General features: G+C 34.7%; 1 protein-coding gene across 1 annotated transcript; it reads right to left on the reverse strand.

Moving 5' to 3' along the window:
* Positions 1-847: 847 nt before the first annotated feature.
* On the reverse strand, positions 848-13,984 carry LOC132055639 (calmodulin-binding protein 60 C-like). Its single transcript, XM_059447566.1, has 7 exons — positions 13,925-13,984; positions 9,685-9,754; positions 8,983-9,029; positions 8,433-8,890; positions 8,190-8,350; positions 1,745-1,948; positions 848-1,422 (listed from the first exon to the last, which is right to left on the reverse strand). The coding sequence occupies exons 1-7, from the start codon at positions 13,954-13,956 to the stop codon at positions 1,054-1,056; spliced, it is 1,341 nt and encodes a 446-aa protein (XP_059303549.1). The 5' UTR covers positions 13,957-13,984; the 3' UTR covers positions 848-1,053.
* Positions 13,985-21,572: the final 7,588 nt, after the last annotated feature.

Genomic DNA, 21,572 nt, shown 5'->3' on the forward strand with positions numbered 1-21,572 from the left:
TACTAAAAGAAAAAGAAAATTCGTATGTAGAAACTTTGAATTGAATATATACTAAAATAAAAAGGAGGAAAAAAAGAGAATTCCAATTAATTTCCTAAGATGTTTTTCTTTTAAAAGTATCCTATATTCATTTTTGGTTATCAATTTTTACATTAAAAACTTTTTTTTGAGTGCCAATTATTTTCTTTTAAATTTGTACGGAGTTTAACTGATTTTTTAAGAAAAAATTGAAAAGCTGAATGATAAAATGGAAGAATATCTTTAAAAAATTGATCTGAGTATAATAGAATTAGTTTTAAATTTGATGAAAAAACAAAAAATGAGAAAAAAGAGGAAAGATGAGAGAGAAATGACAGAAGAGGAATAAAAAACCAGGAAGAAGAAAGGAAGATTATAAAGTGGTGGGGCCCACATTATAATTGTGATAAAATACTCTCTCACACTTTTTGTCATAGTTATGCCTCACTGATTGTAAAAAATTTCGCCATATTCTATTAGTTAATTAATGGATAAGAGAAAATGGTGATTATATTTAATAATGGACTCTACATGACTACATGTCGGTTTCACATCAGACACATATATCTATTGGTTAATTAACGGATATAAAAAATGGTGATAATAATTAGTGATAATAATTAGTAGTGGAGTCTACATCGCTAATATAAAACATTTCGTTTCATCATTTGTAGCTGATGTCGCCATGACCTATATATATTTTTCCAAATTCCTGTGACTATATCAAAGTTCAACACTGGCGGCTAAGGTCATTTATAGTCAGCAAAATTTAGAAGAACATCCGTACATTAATCAAGAAATAGAGAAGGTTTGAGTCGAGTTAAATGTTCTTTTGAAATATAAAAAATATGTCATCTGTTATGAAAACTGCTAAGTAAACGTTTTCATATAGATATCATTAAGAAACAAGAAAAAAAAGCTAATTTTACAGTCATACTTTAAATATGAGACTCTTGAAGTCTCCTTATAATTATCAGATCTATCTATATTACAATAAGCCACAACAGATTAACCAATGAAACAACGATCTAATAATTAATTCCAGAAGTTTTCAGGGAGAGGTTGGTAGATGAAGTCGTTGTCATATGGATCAAGAAGATCTGGTACTTGACTAGTAAGAGTTGCTGAGCTATTGATTTGGTTTATAGAGTCATGGTAATTATCTAGTAAGCTTGTGCTCGGCATAATGGTAGCATTAGGCACTGGTTGCTGCTGTGTATCAGTTGGATAATAAGCCTCGAAAGAGAATCCATTAGAGCCATCAAGAGTAGCCGCTTCCAGTGGACAAACAGCATTTGATGAATTAGAAGGACAAAACATTTTAGAAGTGTCATCATCATCATCCAATACCTTCAAATTTTGGCGATCTTGAAATGCTGTTTTTACCCGCTCCATAGCATAAGCCTATCATCACATGAAGTAAAAAAGGATTAAGAGCAAGTTAGTCATTACTCCTCTTGACAAAATATATATTAATGTAGTAAATTTTTTTTTTAAACCATTTGGTATTTGGAATCACTACCCGACTAATTCTAATTTTGACCGTGTAAAGCCTACTAAAGGGGAAAACGCTCCCTCCTAGGCTTTGTATATTTTTTTTTTTCAAACTCAAAAGCAGGCATACAGTTAAAATTAGTAATCATATCCACCCCATCACAATTCTTGATAGTGACAAAATATTACACCTACTAGTTGAAATGGAAATGACAAAGGGTAAAATTCGAACCTTTTGACTTCCAGTGAACTTATCGACTGACACGAACTGACCTTCTTGGTATATTCCGATCAATTCTCCCACATCAGTAAATACAACTAGTCGATTTTCCCGGGAAGGGGCAGAAGGATATACGTATCTTTTCAAGTCAAGTTTACTCTTTGCTTTATTTACTGCTGCATTCAGTTTCTTAACGCGCATACGCCTGCCAAGGATCTTTAGATATGCAAATGTTTCAATATTTCATTTTGCAACAAGAGAGAAAAAGAGAAAAAAAAAAAAAAAAAAGAGAGAGAGAGAGAGAGAGAGAGAAAGTGCACTGGATTCGTTTTTATATAATTAACCATCACAGTTGCCTTAATAAAACAAATTAAGATAATAGTAAGGACAAAAATCAAAACAGCTATCAACAAGTTTCAATTCATATATAATTCTCTATCTTGTTAAAACATATAAACAGCTATATCGACAGAAAGAAAAAAAAAAATTAACCTACCGCAGGTCAAATCATGAATTCATATCCGGCCCGGTCTAAACTATTTCAGTGGTCTCCTGCTCACTACATGGTACAGCTTGAAAGTTGAACCGCCTTGCCAGTAGACGGGAAAGTGGAAACTGGAAAGCCTGGGTGGATGGATTTAACTAAAAAATAGTAGACAGGAAGTGGGGAAGATAGACGGAGCCGAGACATAAGTTGTCTTGCTTCCCTTACGAACTTTATTTATTTCTGCAACTACTGGTCCTATCATTTTCACCGTCCACATTAGATTGTAAAACTGTAAATTGTAAAAGACAAATGATGAAAGAATTTTCCTTGTTGTTATTGTTCTGTACAGTGCACGTTATATAGCAGTACATGGAATGAAATAGCAAAACAAACTGTACAAGTGTCCTATTCTAATTGGTCACCTTCTAACAAACTAATTATTACATCAGATTTTATATTTTGATATATACAAAAAGAAAACTAATATGTAAATGTGGAAATTGCTTGGAAGGTTCTTGAATGTGTAGCCACGTGTCCAATTTAATTTTGAATCAGCCACTCTTTCCCATGTGAACATATCTGCACTTTTCTCTTTCATACTTCCACATTTTCACATTTCCACACACACTTGTATATCTTGTATATTCACCGGAAAACATCAATATATCAACTAAACCTTTTCCTTTTCCGGTGAACTGTGATTTCTGTCAAGTTCATTAATAATTCCAACACCCCCCCTCAAATTGGAGGGGGCAGACCGAACCCCCAATTTGCCCAAAAGAAAACGATGAGAGGTACCATGAAGGGGTTTCGTAAAAAGATCTGCAACTTGGGATGAAGAAGGAAGAAAAGAGAGGGAAATTAAAAAGAAGGTATTGTTGACGGACGAAGTGACAATCCAAGTCAACGTGCTTCGTCCGTTCATGAAAGTAGGGTTTTTAGCTATATGTATGGCCGTACAATGTGCCCGAATGAAGAGAAATAGGGAGATCCGGTGGAAGAGTTAGGTCGAAAGAAGTCGGACAAGCCAAGTGAGCTCGGCAACAAACCGACGCATCGATCTGTACTCAGCTTCGGCGGATGATAACGAAAGGGAAGGTTGTTTTTTTGATTTCCAAGAAATGGAGCTACCACCAAGGCTAATGTAAAATCCGCTCACAGATCTACGAGAATCCGAGCAAATGGCCCAATCAGAGTCGCAAAAGGCCAACAATGTAAACGAAGGAGAAGAACTAAGGAAAAGACCCAAACCAGTGTCAAGGAGTAGATAACGAAGAACATGATGCGGCATTTAAATGGTTTTGACGGGGAGAGATCGCATCAACCGGCTTAAGTGCGTACGAGCGAAGGCGATATCGGGTATGGGTCAAGAAGTTGAGTTGACCAATCAAACGTCGATATGCAGTCGGATCTGGGAGTGGAGAACCCATGTCAAGATGTAATTTTTGAGTTGGGTCTAAAGGCGATGTAGCAGGCTTCAAGTGAAGGCAGTCATACTCAGAAAGGAGTTCAAGAACAAATTTTCGTTGATTAAGGATCAATCCTTGAGGTTCACGAATAACCTCAATTCCCAAAAAATAATGTAAGTTCCCCAAGTCTTTGATTTTGAATTCGAGTCTAAAAACAATTTCAAAGTCTTTAATTCTTCTGGGTTGTTGCCAGTGAGCAAAATGTCGTCGACATAGACGGCTAAAATTGAAACAGATGATCCATGAACTTTGTAAAAAAGGGAATAGTCGTTTAAGGAATGTGTGAAACCTTTAAAACTCAAAGCAGCTGTTAGTCTTGAATACCATTGACGCGAAGCTTGTTTTAACCCGTAAAGTGATTTCTTTAATCGACAAACTTGGGTAGGATCAACAACTTTTAACCCAGCTGGAAACTTCATGTAGACTTCCTCGTCTAACTCACCATGTAGAAACGCGTTATTAACATCAAGCTGATAGAGACCCCAATTTTTCTTAACTGCAATGGCCAAGACACATCTTATAGTAGTAATCTTGACGACAGGACTAAAAGTCTCTGTAAAATCAACTCCTGCTTGTTGTATATCACCTCGCACAACCAAACGTGCCTTAAGCCTCTCAAAAGTACCATCTGATTTTAATTTAACTTTATAAACCCACTTTGAGGGAAGTGCTCGCTTTCCTGGAGGCAAAGTGACTACTTCCCATGTGTCATTTGAGATCAAAGCTTCCAATTCTTTGGGTCATGGCATCCACCCCGGGTAAAGAATAGCTTGAGAAAAAGTTGAGGGTTCTTTGATTTGTGATAAGCGTTGATGTATTCTTGATTAGCATTAGAAAGTGCGGAAAATGCAAAAGGAGGAGAAGAGATAGATGAAGAAAAACGGGCATCGAAACATTAGAGAGACGAACACCATTGTATATAATAATCTAAGTAAGCGGGGTTTTCACCGATCCGGTAGATTGTCTTAGTATAATAGGATTAGGGACTAGAGAGATTGGAGCGAGTAGAACTACGAGTGAAGAAGAAGAAGGTGGTGTGCACTGGGATTGGAATTGGAATTAGGTGTAAGAGGTGAGGAATCATTAGGTAGAGAAGTGGTAGGTAACAAAGGGGAATCAGGTTGTGTATTAGTTGTAGGAGTAGAAACTGTAGGAGTTAAAGGCTCAGGCATAGAAGGCAAAGAAGATGGAAGATTAGATTGTATGGGTTCATCAAAAGGAAATATAGGAACATTAGACTGGGCAGTAGCATAAGGATAAATATCTTCATAAAAAATCACATTTCTAGAAACCAGATATTTTTGTGATTCTAGACCGATTAAATAACTGTGCCCTTTTTCCCAAAAGGATAACCAAGGAAAATGCAAGGTTCTGCCCTTGGTGCTAATTTGGATCTGCCATGTGAATGTGTAGAGGCAAAAGCAAGACAACCAAAACTTCTTAAATGAGAATAACTAGGAGGATGCCCAAATAATTTTTCATAGGGTGTTAAGAAAGAAAACAGTCTTGTGGGGCATCTGTTAATAATATAGGTAGTAGATCATAACAAAGATCTCCCCCAAAATTTATGTGGCGGAGTTGGGATTGAAAAAGCAAAGCCCTACAGATTTCCAAAAGGTGCTTATGTTTCCTCTCAACCACACCATTTTGTTGTGGTGTGGCCACACAAGAGGTTTGATGAATAATGCCTTGAGAAACTAAGAAACTAGCATGTTCAGAACTTGATCCTAATTCCCATGCATTGTCGGACCTAATAGCTTTAACTTTTCTCTGAAATTGTCTCTATCATGATCAAAAAGGATTTGAGGATAGGGAAGGCATTGCTTTTAGTAGATAACAAAAATGTCCAAGTTCCTCTACTAAAATCATCAACTATGGTTAAGAAATATCTATATCCATCATAGGTGGGTGTTTGGTAAGGCCCCCAAGTGTCAATGTGTATCAAATCAAAAATACCTTTAGAGGAAATTTGGCTATTTGTAAAGGCTGACTTATGTTGTCTTGCTAGTGGACAAATAGTGCGGTGGAATAGGAAATTTAGAACAAACATCATCGAAATTTCATTAATATTTTGAATGTTTTAGGGGCATATGACCCAACCTTACATGCCACAACCCTTTGCTTTTAGTAAAAAGGAACAGCAGATAAATTGGATATAATATCCTTTTGGGAATTGAAAACGACAGGCTAAACTCGGATACAATATCCTTCCGGGAATTAAAACAGACTTAGAAACTAAACTAGAAACTCTGAAATTTGAATAAGTAGAAGAAGAAACCCTTTGGAATTCTTGAAGATGTAAAGACCATTACGACTTTCGCGAGCATTGACTTCTTTCATGAAGGGCCCCGTATAAAAATGAGAAGAGGTGAAAATACTATGTTAGAAAGTCTTGTCTGCACAACTTGTGAGCAGACGAGAAAGATTAAAATGAAAACGTGGGACATAAAGGACATTGTGAATGATAAGATTTGAGAAAAGTTTGGTGACCCTATATGAGAAACTTTAACTTCCGAGAATTAGGTAAACTAACGAGATATGATTTTAGGCAAAGGTCTAAAATTAAAGAAGGAAAGACTTGTTGTAACTCATGTGTTCGGTTACTCGAATCAATGATCCGTAGTCTTAGAATAATTTCTAGAATCGGCTTTTAAGTTTAAAGAAAAAGGGCTAGGACAAAGGGTTATACCGACAATTCACGGATGCCATACCATTAAGAAAAGAAGCTTTGATCTCCATTTTTCACATGTTGAAGCATTTGCATCACTTGTGCCTTGTGCTGTGAGAAAGAAATTTCCTTTGTTCTCATTTGTTTGCATTAGACATGAACACTTCCCCGGAATTCTCATTAGAAGACACTCAGACACTCGAATTGAGTTACGAAAATTTATTAAGTAAATTTGAAATTAGGTGGAAACCCATGAAGTTTGTAGCATTTCTCAATAGAGTGACACGGTTTCTTGCGGTACTTACAAATGCTACTGCATTTCTTGTTGTCATAATATGTCTTTTGTGTTCCCAATCGGTAGCAAAGGGTTTTGTGGGAAATTTCCTGCAGTTTGCGACAACGTTAAGATGACTCTCCTGGGTATTTTGGTGTGTTGTGAACCTCTCTTTGTTTTTCTTCTTGGACTAACAGTGCATATGCATTAGAAATAGTGGGTAAAGGTGAAATCATAAGAATGTTACCCCTGGCACCACAGTATGAATCATTGAGTCCCATTAAAAATTTATGTTCCTTTCATCTTGCTTAGATTTAATGTTTTTCTCCTTTGTTTGCAGGAACAAATGCAAGAGCAAGGGATAAACGAATCCAAAGTATCTAATTCATCCCAGAGTCGTTTAATCTTAGTAAAGTAAGTGGCTATATCAGTTGGACCTTGAATAAGGTCGCTTAGTTCTTTCTGGAGCTGATACAATCTAGCTCCTGAGCTTTGTCCAAACCTGGCTTCTAATTCCTCCCAGATATCCTTAGATTAGCATAATAGAGCACACTTTCGAGATGTCTCTAGATAGGGAGTTTAGTATCCACGAAATTACCATATTGTGGCTCTAAGCATTCTGCATCTCGTTCCTATTTCGGTTCTCAGTGTTGAACCATCTATGAAACCGATTTCCTTATTTTTAGCGGTTAGAGCTATCCACAGCTCTTTTCCAACCCCAAAACTTTTTCCATCAAAAAGCGTATTAACAAGATGTCGGTGAATCCGATGGTAGAAATGAAGGGTGAAGAGGTATTGAAGACCTCTTTAGATCCGGATCCGCACGACTAAGAGGGGAACTTGAGTCCCGATGTTGTTTCAACATTGTCTCCATTCGCAAAGAAAAAATTGAAGCTAAAAACAAGGAAAAAGAAAGATGAAATTTAGCCGAGATTAAATCTCAATCTTTCGTCACATGTAAAGCGCTAAATTGTAAAAGACAAATGATGAAAGAATTTTCCTTGTTGTTATTGATACGTAGGTGCACGTTATATAAAGACATGGAATGAAATAGCAAAACAAACCGTACAAGTGTCCTATTCTAATTGGTCACCTTCTAACAAATAATTATTATATCAGCATTTTATATTTTGATATATACAAAAAAAGAAAACTAATATGTAAATGTGGAAATTGCTTGGAAAGGTTCTTGAATGTAGCCACGTGTCCAATTTTAGATAATCGCCCACTCTTTCCATGTGAACATATCTGCACTTTTTCTTTCATACTTCCACATTTTCACATTTCCACACACACTTGTATATCTTGTATATTCACCGGAAAACATCAATATATCAACTAAACCTTTTCCTTTTCCGGTGAACTGTGATTTCTGTCAAGTTCATTAATAATTCCAACATATGATGGACAGGAATCGGCAACACAGTATCAGGAAAATTTGGATGAACCTTCATCCGAAATAGAGGGTAATGTCAAATTTTAATCATGCCGTAAATCCTCGACTATGTATATATGTTACGTTGTTGAAGCGATAGCAATTAAGAGGGAGGGGATCTTACCTTGAGTAGGTTTTCACGGTTCAGAAAGTATTGCCTTAAAAATTCTCTGACAGTTTTTATGCTTCCCTTCATTAAACGGTCATGATAAGGACCGCCTTTGCCAATCGTTTGCAGTTTCCATACTTGATCATCAAGATTTAGGGGCCTCTTGCTCTTGGGCACTGCAAAATTCAAACTATATTTACATATGTAGAATTAGAATTTAAAGGAACAAGTATGATTAATTAGAAAGGAAGGTCTTACTGGAACGACGATCCATCACGAAGAATGGTTCAGTGACTGCTTCCATAATTCTAGTACCAATATCGTAGGGATACACGACTCTTGCACCTAGTCTCAACTGACTTTTTCTCATTGCTACTTTAGTATGTTTGAATGAAATATGACTTACACTAACTCTGCCATCTTTCAACGTGACATGAGGATCTCCCCGAATCCTTGATTTCTCGCCTGGCCAACTAGTAGCTATTCTTAATTCTTCTTTCTCAAGGGCAATTATTTCCACCTTTGCTGATGCTTCAGGCCCACATTTAATAATATCCTCAGTACGGCAATCAACCAAATCTAGATTTAAGGTGCTACCCAGATCTCCACCTACGGGTCGTCCGGTAAATCTTGGACCATTTATGTTGTTTGAAAACTTTAATTTTAAATTCCGTGATTCATACTGAGAAGGATGCAAATTTTCATGCTCTTTCCTCCTGTATAAGATGTACAAGCCTGTTATATACAGAAGCATCGAAAAGATAGAACATAAATTAAACTACAAATTTAAAAGGACGCTTATCATTGCCTTGGGCCAGTTGAAATCTCATCAGATTCCGGTTCACCTCCTGTAGCCTGCAGTTGCACAAAGAACTTAATTAGATGACCATCTTAAGTAGTCCAGTAATAATATTTTTCTCAAGCATCTTGGAATAAACAGAAGATACACACATCAAAGAACAGTAAAATTAGATGACCATCAGCACTAGAAATAGATCGACATATTTAGAAAGAAGTGAACAGATTCTTGGAAAGAAATAGCCGTTGTCAAAATTATTTTGGCACAACAAGAAGTTGCAGTAGAAGGACAGAACGTAAATCATTACTTTGACTTTGTATACGTGGTATCTGCTCCAAATTCTAGTTCCTCGTGTTAAATTGTGTGCTTTTGCTTCCAATGTTCAATTGGTTATTGTTAGAGTGAGGTGAGACATAGATAAATTAATGTTCTCAAGGATAATATCTAAAATGTAAAGATTCAGAAACAAATTTATCTCAAAATATCAGTACTATTATCTGTTTTTGTGAGATCCAACGGAGACTACACCAGCTAGCTCCGATTGAATAAATAAATGGGAGTAGTACTGCTAAACAAAAAGAAAAACGTGCATGAAATAAGACAACATATAAAGGCACATGAACCCTATTTTAACCACAAGTAGTATAAAGAAATAACAGCCATAGAATTCAGTACTATATAGGAGTAGTTAATAATGCTGATGGTACTCACAACTGGATAAAGGCTAAGCCGCCTCATTGACATCCGTAAACGCGTCACGTGGAGTACAGCCATAAAGGACCTAATAGAAGCCCAAAATGAAGTAAAATAAGTACAGAAATGATATTTTGTGAAGAGCTAATTTGTTTTTTTGTCATATGAATGGGTCTATCCATTCTTTAATCTGGAGGGTTTGTGTTAGAAGCACAGCCTTCCTTTTCTGTAACATTTTACTACTCATCTACTGCCATCATACTGCAGAATTTATTAAAAATAATAGTAATAACAAATAGAGGAAAGCAGAAATGGATGGATGAAAGTTTCAGTTTGGATGAGTGTCACACCCCAATCCTGATAGGGCATGATACGCACCGACCCTTTACTCAAGTTCTCGTTATACTCGTGATCTCACTAGACTTTTAAATCATGGGATAAAATGCATAAAGGAAGCTTCTCGACAAACATTCTTTTGGTTTATCTCAAATCAAATAGAATCTGTAGTCATATGAGATTTATAAAGAAATACATAATGGATACATCGGCTTAAATAGCCGCTTACTAAACTGGCAGGCTATATACGTGACTCTGTCTGCAAAGTCTCTAATATAGATCATCATACCATAACATAGATGCTCGACCCCGCAACTCCGGAAGGAAATGGAGCTCGCCAATCCGGTGGAACATCTTCTAGCCATGACCTCTACTCATCCGTACACTGCGTGGCATGAAACGCGGCGTCCACAAGAAGGGACGTCGGTAATAATGTACCGAGTATGTAAGGCATGAATAGCAATATAAAATAGATATGAAAAATAATAAGGAGTAAGATAACTGTACGCGAATACCTCATAAGGCGGATGTCATGCATATATAAGAAAAATATTTCAATATATATAGAAATAGTAACATGCCCGGCCATGAAGGCTCGGTGTGAGAACATGCCGCCGTTAAGGCTCGGTGTGATCATCATTAGCCGCGTCCAGGCCTCCCGCGTCGGGGTAACATCATAACATGTCCTTGTGCACATCTACGTGCCTACTGCCGACTATAGCAAGCGCGATGTGAGAAAATACATACATATATATATAAAGCATGCATAAGAGCCCAATTAAAAGCCGCAACTATATCGGAGTGACGTAAGGTCGGTAGCCTCCGATTATATTATGGAATAATCATCGTCGCTTTGACCTGAAGGAATAATTATTATAAGGTGAGACTATCAATGAAAAATAGCATTAAGAGAAAACATAGAATACAATTATAAATCTCATAAGGCATCAATTCATATACTGGGGAATTTAGAAATAAAGTCACTATCCATGAATAAATTGAGAAATCGATAAATAGCTCAACATTCTCATATCGTCTTTGAAATCGTAAACTTGGAACATTTAAACATGAAACCATTCTCATCATAGTCATCATAATAATATTCCCATTTCTGACATCATCGTTTTCATCATAAGGGCTCACATAGCCACAATCCTTGGGTTGGAAAAGTATATGAATATTTCGTAAAGCATTTATGGATTATCAGGGAGGAAATCATGCCTCGGGATCTTAGACTCCTTAACTTTTGATAACATGGAGAACTTGGAATCATTTATGGAAACATAATCTAGGGATCATGCCTTTGAAATAAAGGGGAAACGAGCCTTAACATGCACGAAAGATAATTTCTCGACTTCCAACTTATTTCATGTCGTGCAATTAGCCGAAGATTATTCGTAGCCTCGTAATCTACATATACAACCATTCATACTATTATTAGAATCATCATCATACGCTCGTCTCGAAACTTTAATTAAAATCCTTTTAGATTTTTGTCAAAAATCTCCCCCGCTTTATATGCCTAGCCCGAAATTCCAATTCAACAACCAACACAACAATGACAATACCAACATCAATACAATCATTTCCATATCAATATACTTCTAAAACATCCCACACGATGTTTCCTAAATTTCTTAACTAACCCACTTGCAATACGACGATTTAATAACTTTATTTCCGTAAAGAAGTTGCAATTAACACTAACAACATCAATAATAACATACCCAACATCCTACAAGGTAAATATATGTATTTCCATCCAAATTTCTCTTCAACACTCAATCCATAAATCAACGACATCAACACAAAAATTATAACTTAATTCTTGCAATTATTCCTTAATCAAACTTGATAAGAGAGAGATTTGAAGATTCATACCTTGTATTTACTCAAGTAACAAGATCTTCAATACCCACTTGTTTCCAAACTCACTCCAACACCAACGAAATTATAATCGCGTCTACGTGTTGCCGAGATTCGATTGGTATTTCATAGCTTGAATTTTTGCTCAAAATCTCACTTTTAGGTGGTATAAGAGCCCTTTTCTTTTGGCTGAATTTTCGGAAATTTTCAGAGCATTTTGGATGATGAAAAATGGGGTTTTGACCCCTTTTTATAATAAGTTGGGTCGTGCATCGTAACTACAGTATTGTAGCGGCATCTTGTCCCGTCTCCGCCGTGCAGTTCGGTTTGTAACGTCTATAACTCTCTACTCCGAGGTCCTATCAACAAGCGGTTTGTTGAATTACAAACTAGACTCGACGAACTTCATTTTTAGGCTTTTGAAACACCTTAAAACTTCATATACACTATAAGATATGAGCCTCCAAAGTTGACTAAAAATCCATCCAAAGCATTTCTCAAATTTTCGTCGAACTTATTTTCTTCAATTTGATCGATCTCGAAATATTCGAAACTCTCCATACATTATATTAATCACTCATTATACTAATAATGGCCATGTTCTCGTGTTTCAAAATAGTCTTTCCCGATTACGACTTACGAGATCGTAATTGGTTCTTTTTCTTCGTTGTTACATATTTCTCATGGCTTGTACCTTCCCAAACGTCATGGGACGTCTCCGACACTCCATTACTATGGCGATGTACATGTCATGATCATGCTCTGAAAATACGGGTGTAAGTATATCCGGACCCCCTCAATTCTTCTTTGTTTCGTATACTAACATTCTTAGACTAGAGGCAAGTTCAATGTCCCCCTGCAGTATATCTTATTAATCTAACATGGTAGGGGCCAAGCCAAAACTTAGGCTCGCAATCATGGCTTTATATATATATATATATATATATATATATATAAATTAAAAAGAAAAAGAACTTCTTAATCGTCCTTGTTTTCTTTTATCTGCTATATGCTTAGATTTTGCAGGAGATCGACCTATTATTCCCTGTACTTCTTAAGTAGAGTGATTATTCCTTAAAATGTCACGTAAGATGAGTGTATTTTACTCTTTAATAGCCCTTGAGATGACCAAAAAAGTTAAAATCCTATTTTTCACAGCCTTCTTTCATTAAAAATATTTTGTCACTTCATTTATTTTCATTTTGCTTTATCTCTTTCTTCCTTTTTCTTCTTTCTCGAACCCAATACTTCACCGGAAAATATGTGCGGCGACAGCCGGCATTCACGGTATCCATTTTCTCTCTTTTTTCTAATTTTTTTTTTTAGAAAAATACGTGTGCACGCATACCAAAATTCACGCACAGTTGATACTTATTAGTATTGGGTGTTTATACCTAACTAAACATTTCACCTTAAGAATCAAGAAATCGAAGTGTAAGATGAATATCACTTAACCACAGTTAAGTATTAAAAAATTTATGTACAAAACATATATGTTACGTTAATTGATTTGGTATAAACATCTATGGAGAGTTTTACCTACCCGATCCCTCTATCTCGCACTCATCACCTCGGATTCACATTTTATTTCGTTTACAGTTTCATTTTCCTTAACGTCCTTTATTTTCTTTATTACAAAGAGAGAGAGTGTGTGGTACTAGTTAGCATGTGGATTCGTTGTTATATTATTCTTGCTACTCTTGTGTGGTTCGTTAATTTAACAGTGACTGTGAGATTTGTGAAAGAGAAGATCTTTGTGTGGTTCGTTAATTTAACAGTGACTGTGAGATGTGAGAGAGAAGATCCTTGAGAAGTGAAAAAAGATTAATTGGGTGCCGGTGGGTAGGATTTGGTGTAGAAATGGTAAAAGAAAAGAAATAGATGAATGAAATTTTCGGTATCTAATCTATTGAGTTAATCCCAAGAACATATATGCTTCAAACTAAATCATTGACCCTATCAGATTTCTGAAAATTCGATAAAACCCAAAAAAGATAGTACTAAAAAACAAAAGACAAGAGAGATCTAAAGAGAGAGATAGAGAAAGGTCACAGACTTTCTCAGTTTTCGGAGCTTACTAATATCCATTCAAATATTTTCTTTCTAGAAATGCAAGAGAGTTAGAAAAGAGTAGAATGAGATAGTTACTGGCAAAACGAGACTATTTATAGGGGTCAATAGAGCTCCTTACAAAATGTCGATGAAACCAGCACGTAGATTCGTACGAGAGACCCAAACTTTACGGCGAAACATCTCTGAAGCCAAAAAGCAATTTGCTAACCCCTAACTTCGGTCATCTTTTTTTTACAAAAATAAATAAGTATCCCCTACTGATACTATTTGAGATACACAAAAAATAGCAGAATAAGTGATACTATTCCCAAAGTAAATGAATTTTTTGAGTTTTTTATTTGGTCCAAAATAAGTGATTTTTTCAAAGTTCAAGAGGTTATTCAAAGTTACCCTCTTTTTAAAAGTTTTTCCAAATACCAACACTCATTATTTTAATCTTTAAGGAAAGTTTGGGGAAAGACATTCCTCCAAATGACTCTTGGATTAATGTTATTACTCCCTCTGTATCAAATTATTTGTAGCTCTTTTATTTTATACGCCCCTTAAGAAATAATTAATTAAGAGAGTATTTGACTAGCTTTACTTTTATTTATATCTAAGTTATAATCTCTCTCCATTAAATGCTTACTCTAATTTATGTGTCATCTCCATTAATGACACAATTCTATTACGGTTAAAATGGAAAAAAACAATTAATTGTGCCTTGAATTTCTAAAACGACAAATAATTTGAGACAATTATTTTTAGTAATCACGAAAAATAATTTGAGACGGAGGGAGTAATTAGTTTCCCTAAATAGATGTGCCAAACCCCAAAAATTCACTTACTTGGAATGGATAGAGTATAATGACAAATACTAGAAGTAAATTAATGTAAAAAAATAGTCTATATAGTCAATAAAAAAGAAATCTAGAATCCTTGATAAACGTCTGATTAGCCAACAATCGACGTGTATTTAAACTACTAAATCGCCTCCGAAAAAAGATTGAATAAAATCCAAGAAATAAAGAATTAAGAAGAATCTCAATTCTTGAAAACAAACGTGAGTCAAAAGCGAACCAATAGTTCCAATTTTCTCTCAAAAAGTTTCTAATCTCTCAATGTGCAAAATTAATGAAGATTGAGCTTAGAGTCTTTTTTATAGTCCTCTTATAAAAGTTCAATCGCTGACTCATAAACAATTCTGCACAATTATGCACAAAACAGGTAAAGTTTCTGCCAAGTGTGCAAAATTGTGTGCTTCCGCAGAAGTTATATTTAGCCTTTTGTTCAACATTTTCCATAGTTAATTCTTGATGTTCATGCAATTTTCTAGAGGGTGTTTCCTGAACGTTCTTAAACTTGGAGCTCTATTTTTACTCAAAAGTTTGTCATTTGGTAAGTTAATTGAGCTACAGTTTCTTTGCGGTAATGATCAAGAATAATTCTTTCGCCGATTAGCAGGGCAATCGCTTAAAAAGTTATGAACAAATACATTTTGTGTCAATGACAGATGGAATTTTTACATGGATAAGCTACTTATAAGACTTAATTACCAAAAGCCCATGATAGAAAGACTAATGGAAGTTGGGCCAATCCATTACAACGTAATACCTACTGTCCAAATCTCCAGCCCAAATAAATGGTCCAGAAATAAATAACGAAATTCAGCATTTTTTTTTGCGTGGATTGCCCTTCTTTTGGGGTGGTCTTTAAATTTTCCTCATATTTGTTGTCTTTAAATTATGCCCTCATATTCTCGGTCTTTAATTTTTGCCCTTCGCATTGCAACTCCGAGCGTTCACGCAGAAATCATGAGGTTCGAGTTCGAACCCCGCTCAAGCATAAATTAAAAAAAAAATTGCAAGATGCAAGTTTGGGTCGCGTGTATTCGGACCGATACACTTGTTAAGAAATTACCAAATTTATACGGACCGCATACTCATGCCTTATGAGCGGAGACTTGGCATAAGTATCGGTCCGCAGATAACTTTGGTAATTCCTTAACAAGTTTATGTTGGTAGGCATACTTTTAACGGGCAAACTTTTATACCGACCAAGATAAACCAGTGAAGGAATTATCAAAGTTATGCGGACAAAGCATACTTATGCCAACTCGCCCATAAGGCATAAGTATGCGGGTCCGGCATAACTTTGGCAATTTTTCACAAGTGTACGCGGGGGCATAGCGAAATTTAAACTCGCTTTGCGAATTTTTTTTAAAATTTTGTTGGGGGGTTCGAATCGGAACCCATGTGGGTTTAGTCGAAAGGCAAAATTTAAAGATTTCAAATATGAGGGGCAAAATTTAAAGACCACCCAAAAGAAGGGCAATTCGTCAGTACCCTTTGTTGTGCGGATTGTCCTTCAAAAGCATTGGTCTTTAATTTTATTGGTGGTCTTTAATTTTTATCCTTTGCCGAATACCCTAAAGTTCTGGGTTCGAATCCTCGCTCAGTTAAAAAAAAAAAAAAGGAATTTCGCAAGGTAGCGGGGGCGGAAGCGAAGTTTTTGAATGCAAAACTCTAAGCTAGAGCGGGGAAGAGTTTGCAAAACTCTACCTCACATGCAAAACTCTTCCTGCAGGTAGAGTTTTGCATTAAAAATTCTGCCTAAGGCCTAACTTTGGCCCGAATAGCCTAACTCGGCTGCAAAACTCTACCTTGCGATTTTTTATTTTTTTATTTTTCACTGAGCTGGGGGTCAAACTCCAAACCTCATGATATTAGGCGAAGAGCAAAAATTAACGACCACCAATTTGAGGGCCAAAAATTAAAGACCAGTGCCTTTGAAGGATAATCGTGCAAATGACCCATTCGGTACTTCATGACAATTCGGCCCAACAATTGACATAAAATAGCCAAATATTTTAATGGCAAACTTACTCAAATGACTACCTTATTATAGCTTCATACCATTTGTAGCTATCTTTTTAAATATTACCATTTGTAGCTACATTTTAGCAAAATAGTGTATGTTTTCGCGTGTATTTGTTGCCAACAAATACATGAGAACACGGTAAAAAAAAACAGGATCCTTGATTTTAGCCTTTAACGGTGGAGCTATTAAATTAGATATTAATATTTTTCTTTGATGTATTTTAGTGATTTTTTTTTTTGATGTATTTCAGTTTTTTTTTTTTTTTTTTTTTTTGCTATAACGTATTTCCGTGTCTTTTTTTTATGTAATTCAGTGATTTTTTTTTTTAATGTATTTTACTGATTTTTTTTTTTTGTGTATTTCGATGGCTTTTTTTTATGTATTTCAAATATACTGTGTACATTCCAACTACATATGAAGCCAAATATATTCAAATTTTCGTGTATTTGAATGGATTTCAACAAATACATTCAGATAGAAAGACAAAAATTAACAAAATACATTAAGAAATACACTAAAAAAATACAAAGACAAATACATTCAAAAACAGTGTATTTGTGAGATGTAGATTTTTAAATGTATTTGTATTTGGCTTTTAACAAATATACACGGTCAGATCTGAGACACTACCACCACCAAAAACTCTAATCTCTCCACCACCATCAAAATCCTAATCAGAGACACCACCACCATGAAAAACCCAAATCTGAGATACCACCACCACCAAAAAATCCTAACATTTCCACCACCAACAAATTGACCCAAGAAAAACGCAATAGCCTTGAAGAATTTCCTGAGAATGCTAGAAAGTAAAAATACTGTTAGGAACTTGACTTATTCATGAAATTAATGTGGAGAAGGGAAAGTTCTTTTCAAAATATGTTACATGTGGATGACAATTGACAAATAAATCATCCGTACCAAATCTGAGATTACGAGTCAGTTACTAATAACTACCAAATCTGAGATTTCCTAGTAGTAGTATTTAAGTTTGGACCTTCTAGGATGAGCACAGAGGGAGAGGGAGAGGGAGAACAGAGCCAGAGAGGCTGCGGAGAGGGAGGGGTGAGCACAGAGGGAGAGGGAGAAGAGAAGAGGGGCGGCGCGGCCATGGTGGTGGTGGTTGAGAGAAGGTGAGAGGGATTTTTTAGGGTTTTGAGAAATGAAAAATTTGAAATGGGTAGTGATTGGAAAAAAAGAAAGATATATGTGTTTGGGTATGTATTTTTGATATAGCTACTATTTGTAATTTAGAAAAGTTAATTAGCTATTAAATATAATTAAATAAAAGGATAGTCTTAAAAGAAGCTACAATGAGTAAAAATTCCTATTTTATTTATTAGTGGCACCCGGTAGCTCGTGGTGGTTATTTTTCCTAATATAATTGGCAATACGTAACCACGGTAAAAGTAGCTTAAGAAATTGTCTATTCTTGCTCTTTCTATTAATTTTTCTTCAAGTTTCTTTATATCTCGCTGCCCAAGATTTATCTCATTATAGGCATTCTATAATTCATTTTTAGGTTGAAATTTTCATGTTTTCTCTTCCTCTTCAGAGATTTGATTGTTGCATTTTATTTTTTTTTCATAAATATTCAGTTATTTTGATGTTTTCTCTGTTGAAATTTTGGTCAAAAGATAACATGTTTTTGGGCATGCTTATTGAGACGAAGCAACAATAAAAAAGTTTTTATTTTTATTTTTTTTAATTAAATTTCTTAGTGATTTTTGGAAATCCGGTTGATAATGGATAAAAGATATGCATAGAGGAAGTGTAGCAGTGATTCATATGGATATAAGCTGCTACTATGCATGGGGATATACATGGTTACACACACACATATATATATACAAAAATTATTATACACGAGGATATACATGGATACATATGTGTTGTCTTTTAGAAATGTAACCGCGATAGATGTGGTCATATATTCATACACCGATATACATGTTATTTTTCATGTAATCGTCTAAACTCATGGGATCAAATATTTGGTGAATTTCTATTATTTTCTTTTAACGAAACTTTTGTTGTATGAATAGGAGTATGCATGGAGTTGGATCTGAATTTCGGAAGGAAGCAAGCTTAAATTAGGAGTTGAATATTTTGATTCTCACTATATATGTTTGGTAAAATTTGACTCTTCATTGTCAATTTGTTATTAGGGAAATCTACATGGTGTGGCAAACTAGTAGTGGTAATTATATTTAGTAGCTATAGTTTGCATTAATTACTTCTCATAGCTAAAAGTTGTATGTTAATGACACTAATTAGCTATTAAGGTAAAATACATAACTCTCTCTCTCTCTCTCTCTCTCTCTCTCTCTCTAACGTCTAGTTTAGTCTTCCTCCTCATCTTCATGGTTGGAGCAGTCACCACGAACAACAGCTCCGACAAAACGCCACCATAATGTTCGCTCCTTCGTCTTCTTCACTGCTCCAGCGATTGGCGTGTGCTTTTGAGAATTCCGATGAATACACTCTCCTCCACGGTCGTCGTCTTCTATGGCCGAAATCCATGGCCAATCAACCGAATTTTTCTCAAATTTGAGTGTATTTTATTTGTTATATCTCAGATCTAAGCGTATTTTATTTCTTGCATCTCAGATCTGAGTATGTTTTTAATTTCTTGTATCTCAGATCTGGGTGTATTTGAATACAAATGAATAAAATACAACTCAATACAAATGAATACACTAAAAATACACAGATACAGCAAGAAATCATAATGAATATCGAAATGAAGTTCTTTGGACCAATGAAAGTTCGTATTGATATAAATACAACAAGAAACCATAATTAATACACTGAAATACAGTTGTTGGACCAAGTGATTGTATTCATGAATACAACGAGAAACGAAGGGTGTCGCTACGAGATGTAAATATTGAAAGTATAGTTATGTAAAAAATATATATATATATATATATATATATATATATATATATATATATATATAGTCATTTGTGTAAGTTTCCCTTGTTATTAAGAGTGAATATACATGTCAATTTCAATAGAATGAGGTATGTTACCACATTGGGCCTCGACATGGTCTAGATTCTTTTTTTTTTTTTTTTTGCACGGATTGTCCTTCTTTTGGGGTGGTCCTTAATTTTTGTCCCTCAAATTGGTGGTCTTTAATATTTGTCCTTCACTTAGCACCCAGAGGTCTTGGGTTCGAACCCAGGCTCAGTAAAGAAAAAAAAAATGCAAGACATAATTTGGGATTCGCAAGGCATAAGTTGGCCAAACTTTTACCCAAAATTAGGCCTTAAGGCAGATGTTTGCAAAATTCCAGCAAAATATATATATATATATATATATATTGCCTTAAGGCAGAGTTTGAAACCCAACTTATGCCCTGCGAATTATGCCCTGCGAATCTCAACTTATGCCTTGTGATTTTTTTTTAAAAAAAATTTTGATTGAGCGGGAGTTCGAACCCAGAATCAAGAGGTTTTTAGTGAAGGCTAAAAATTAAAGACCACTGATTTGAGGGACAAAACTTAAAGACCAGCCCAGCGAAAGACAATCTTGCAAATTGAGATTTAGCCCAATTGTTCATCCTTTTCCGGACCCTCTTGCTCTGTGGTCTTGTACTTCTTAGTTCTTATGTTATTTCATCTGATCAAATACTTTCATCCTTGACTTTAGGTGATAAAATCCTTGCTCTACAGGTTTTTTTTTTTTTTTTTTTTTTTAAATAAATTAAAACATATAAACCGCTATGATATTTAAATGTTGCACATTATTTCCCATGCTATTGAAATATGAGAAATTAATCTTTTCTAACCAATCAAAGGTAGCATGAGAGCTTATTGGCAAACATAAGAAGGATTAGCAATTTGCAATAAGGGTGATTAACCTATATATATATAATAAGAAAAGCATTTACAAAATATAACGAAACTTTTCAGTCAATAACATAAGTGAAGCTTGAACACACCCAAAAGAAAAAGAAAAAACCACGAAAAGAATGCCTCTTTCCAAATAAATTGTCAACTTTATAGTAAAGAATGAGAAATGAACAGGAATTATAGTTATGAGTTTTGAAAGATAAAAATATTTTTTTCAAATACGTAATAGTTCTATTATTCTAATTACCTTATTAAGTAATTTGTGCTCAATTTCTATTGGAGAGTTTTAAAAATATTTATTTTTTAAATAAATGCATGAATAACGATTTTAAACAAAAACGTTTATCTATTTTTTTAAATCACTTATTAATTAAATAAATAAAACATTTTTAATTTTAATTTTTTTTTCATAATTAGATTTTAATATATTTAGTTATAGATAATTAGATATACCTCATAGAGGGTGTATGTATAGATTTATAATATAAGGAGTGCAATTAGAGTATTTTAAAATATTGAGCGTGTATTTGAAATTGAGTCAAAATACAAGAACGTTTAGTGAAATTAACCCATAATTCAAAGAACTTGTCATTATTTTCTTATGACACGACCAACTGATAAAATTTGAGCTAAAGTACTTCAAATAGTTCAAACAAAACAAGTGAAAAACAAAACACGAACTTAAAAGAGGAAGAAGAAAGAACACAACATAAATTTTATAATTTGTACATCAACGATTTGGTACAGTTGGAATGAAGTTACCACCAAGAAAAGGGCATTTCTTGAATCATATAAATTCATTTTGTTAAATTCTGATTTGCTTCATTGACATTTTTACTCAGCTCCGTAGTTAATTTTCTTTTTTCTGTTAAAACATGTTAAATTAGAAAAGTAGCTTGCAAATGAAAGAAA

Source organism: Lycium ferocissimum, chromosome 5 (genome assembly GCF_029784015.1).
Source record: "Lycium ferocissimum isolate CSIRO_LF1 chromosome 5, AGI_CSIRO_Lferr_CH_V1, whole genome shotgun sequence".
NCBI classification, from domain to species: domain Eukaryota; kingdom Viridiplantae; phylum Streptophyta; class Magnoliopsida; order Solanales; family Solanaceae; genus Lycium; species Lycium ferocissimum.

What these genes read in the sequence shown, in the direction of transcription:
- LOC132055639 (XM_059447566.1), bottom strand. Translation starts at nt 13,956, where the DNA reads ATGGATATTAGTAAGCTCCGAAAACTGAGAAA. An exon ending in GAGATTTCAACTGGCCCAAG is followed by an intron (nt 8,891 to 8,982) that starts GCAATGATAAGC and finishes CATCTTATACAG; the next exon opens with GAGGAAAGAGCATGAAAATT. An exon ending in AGTTCACTGGAAGTCAAAAG is followed by an intron (nt 1,423 to 1,744) that starts GTTCGAATTTTA and finishes ATGTGATGATAG; the next exon opens with GCTTATGCTATGGAGCGGGT.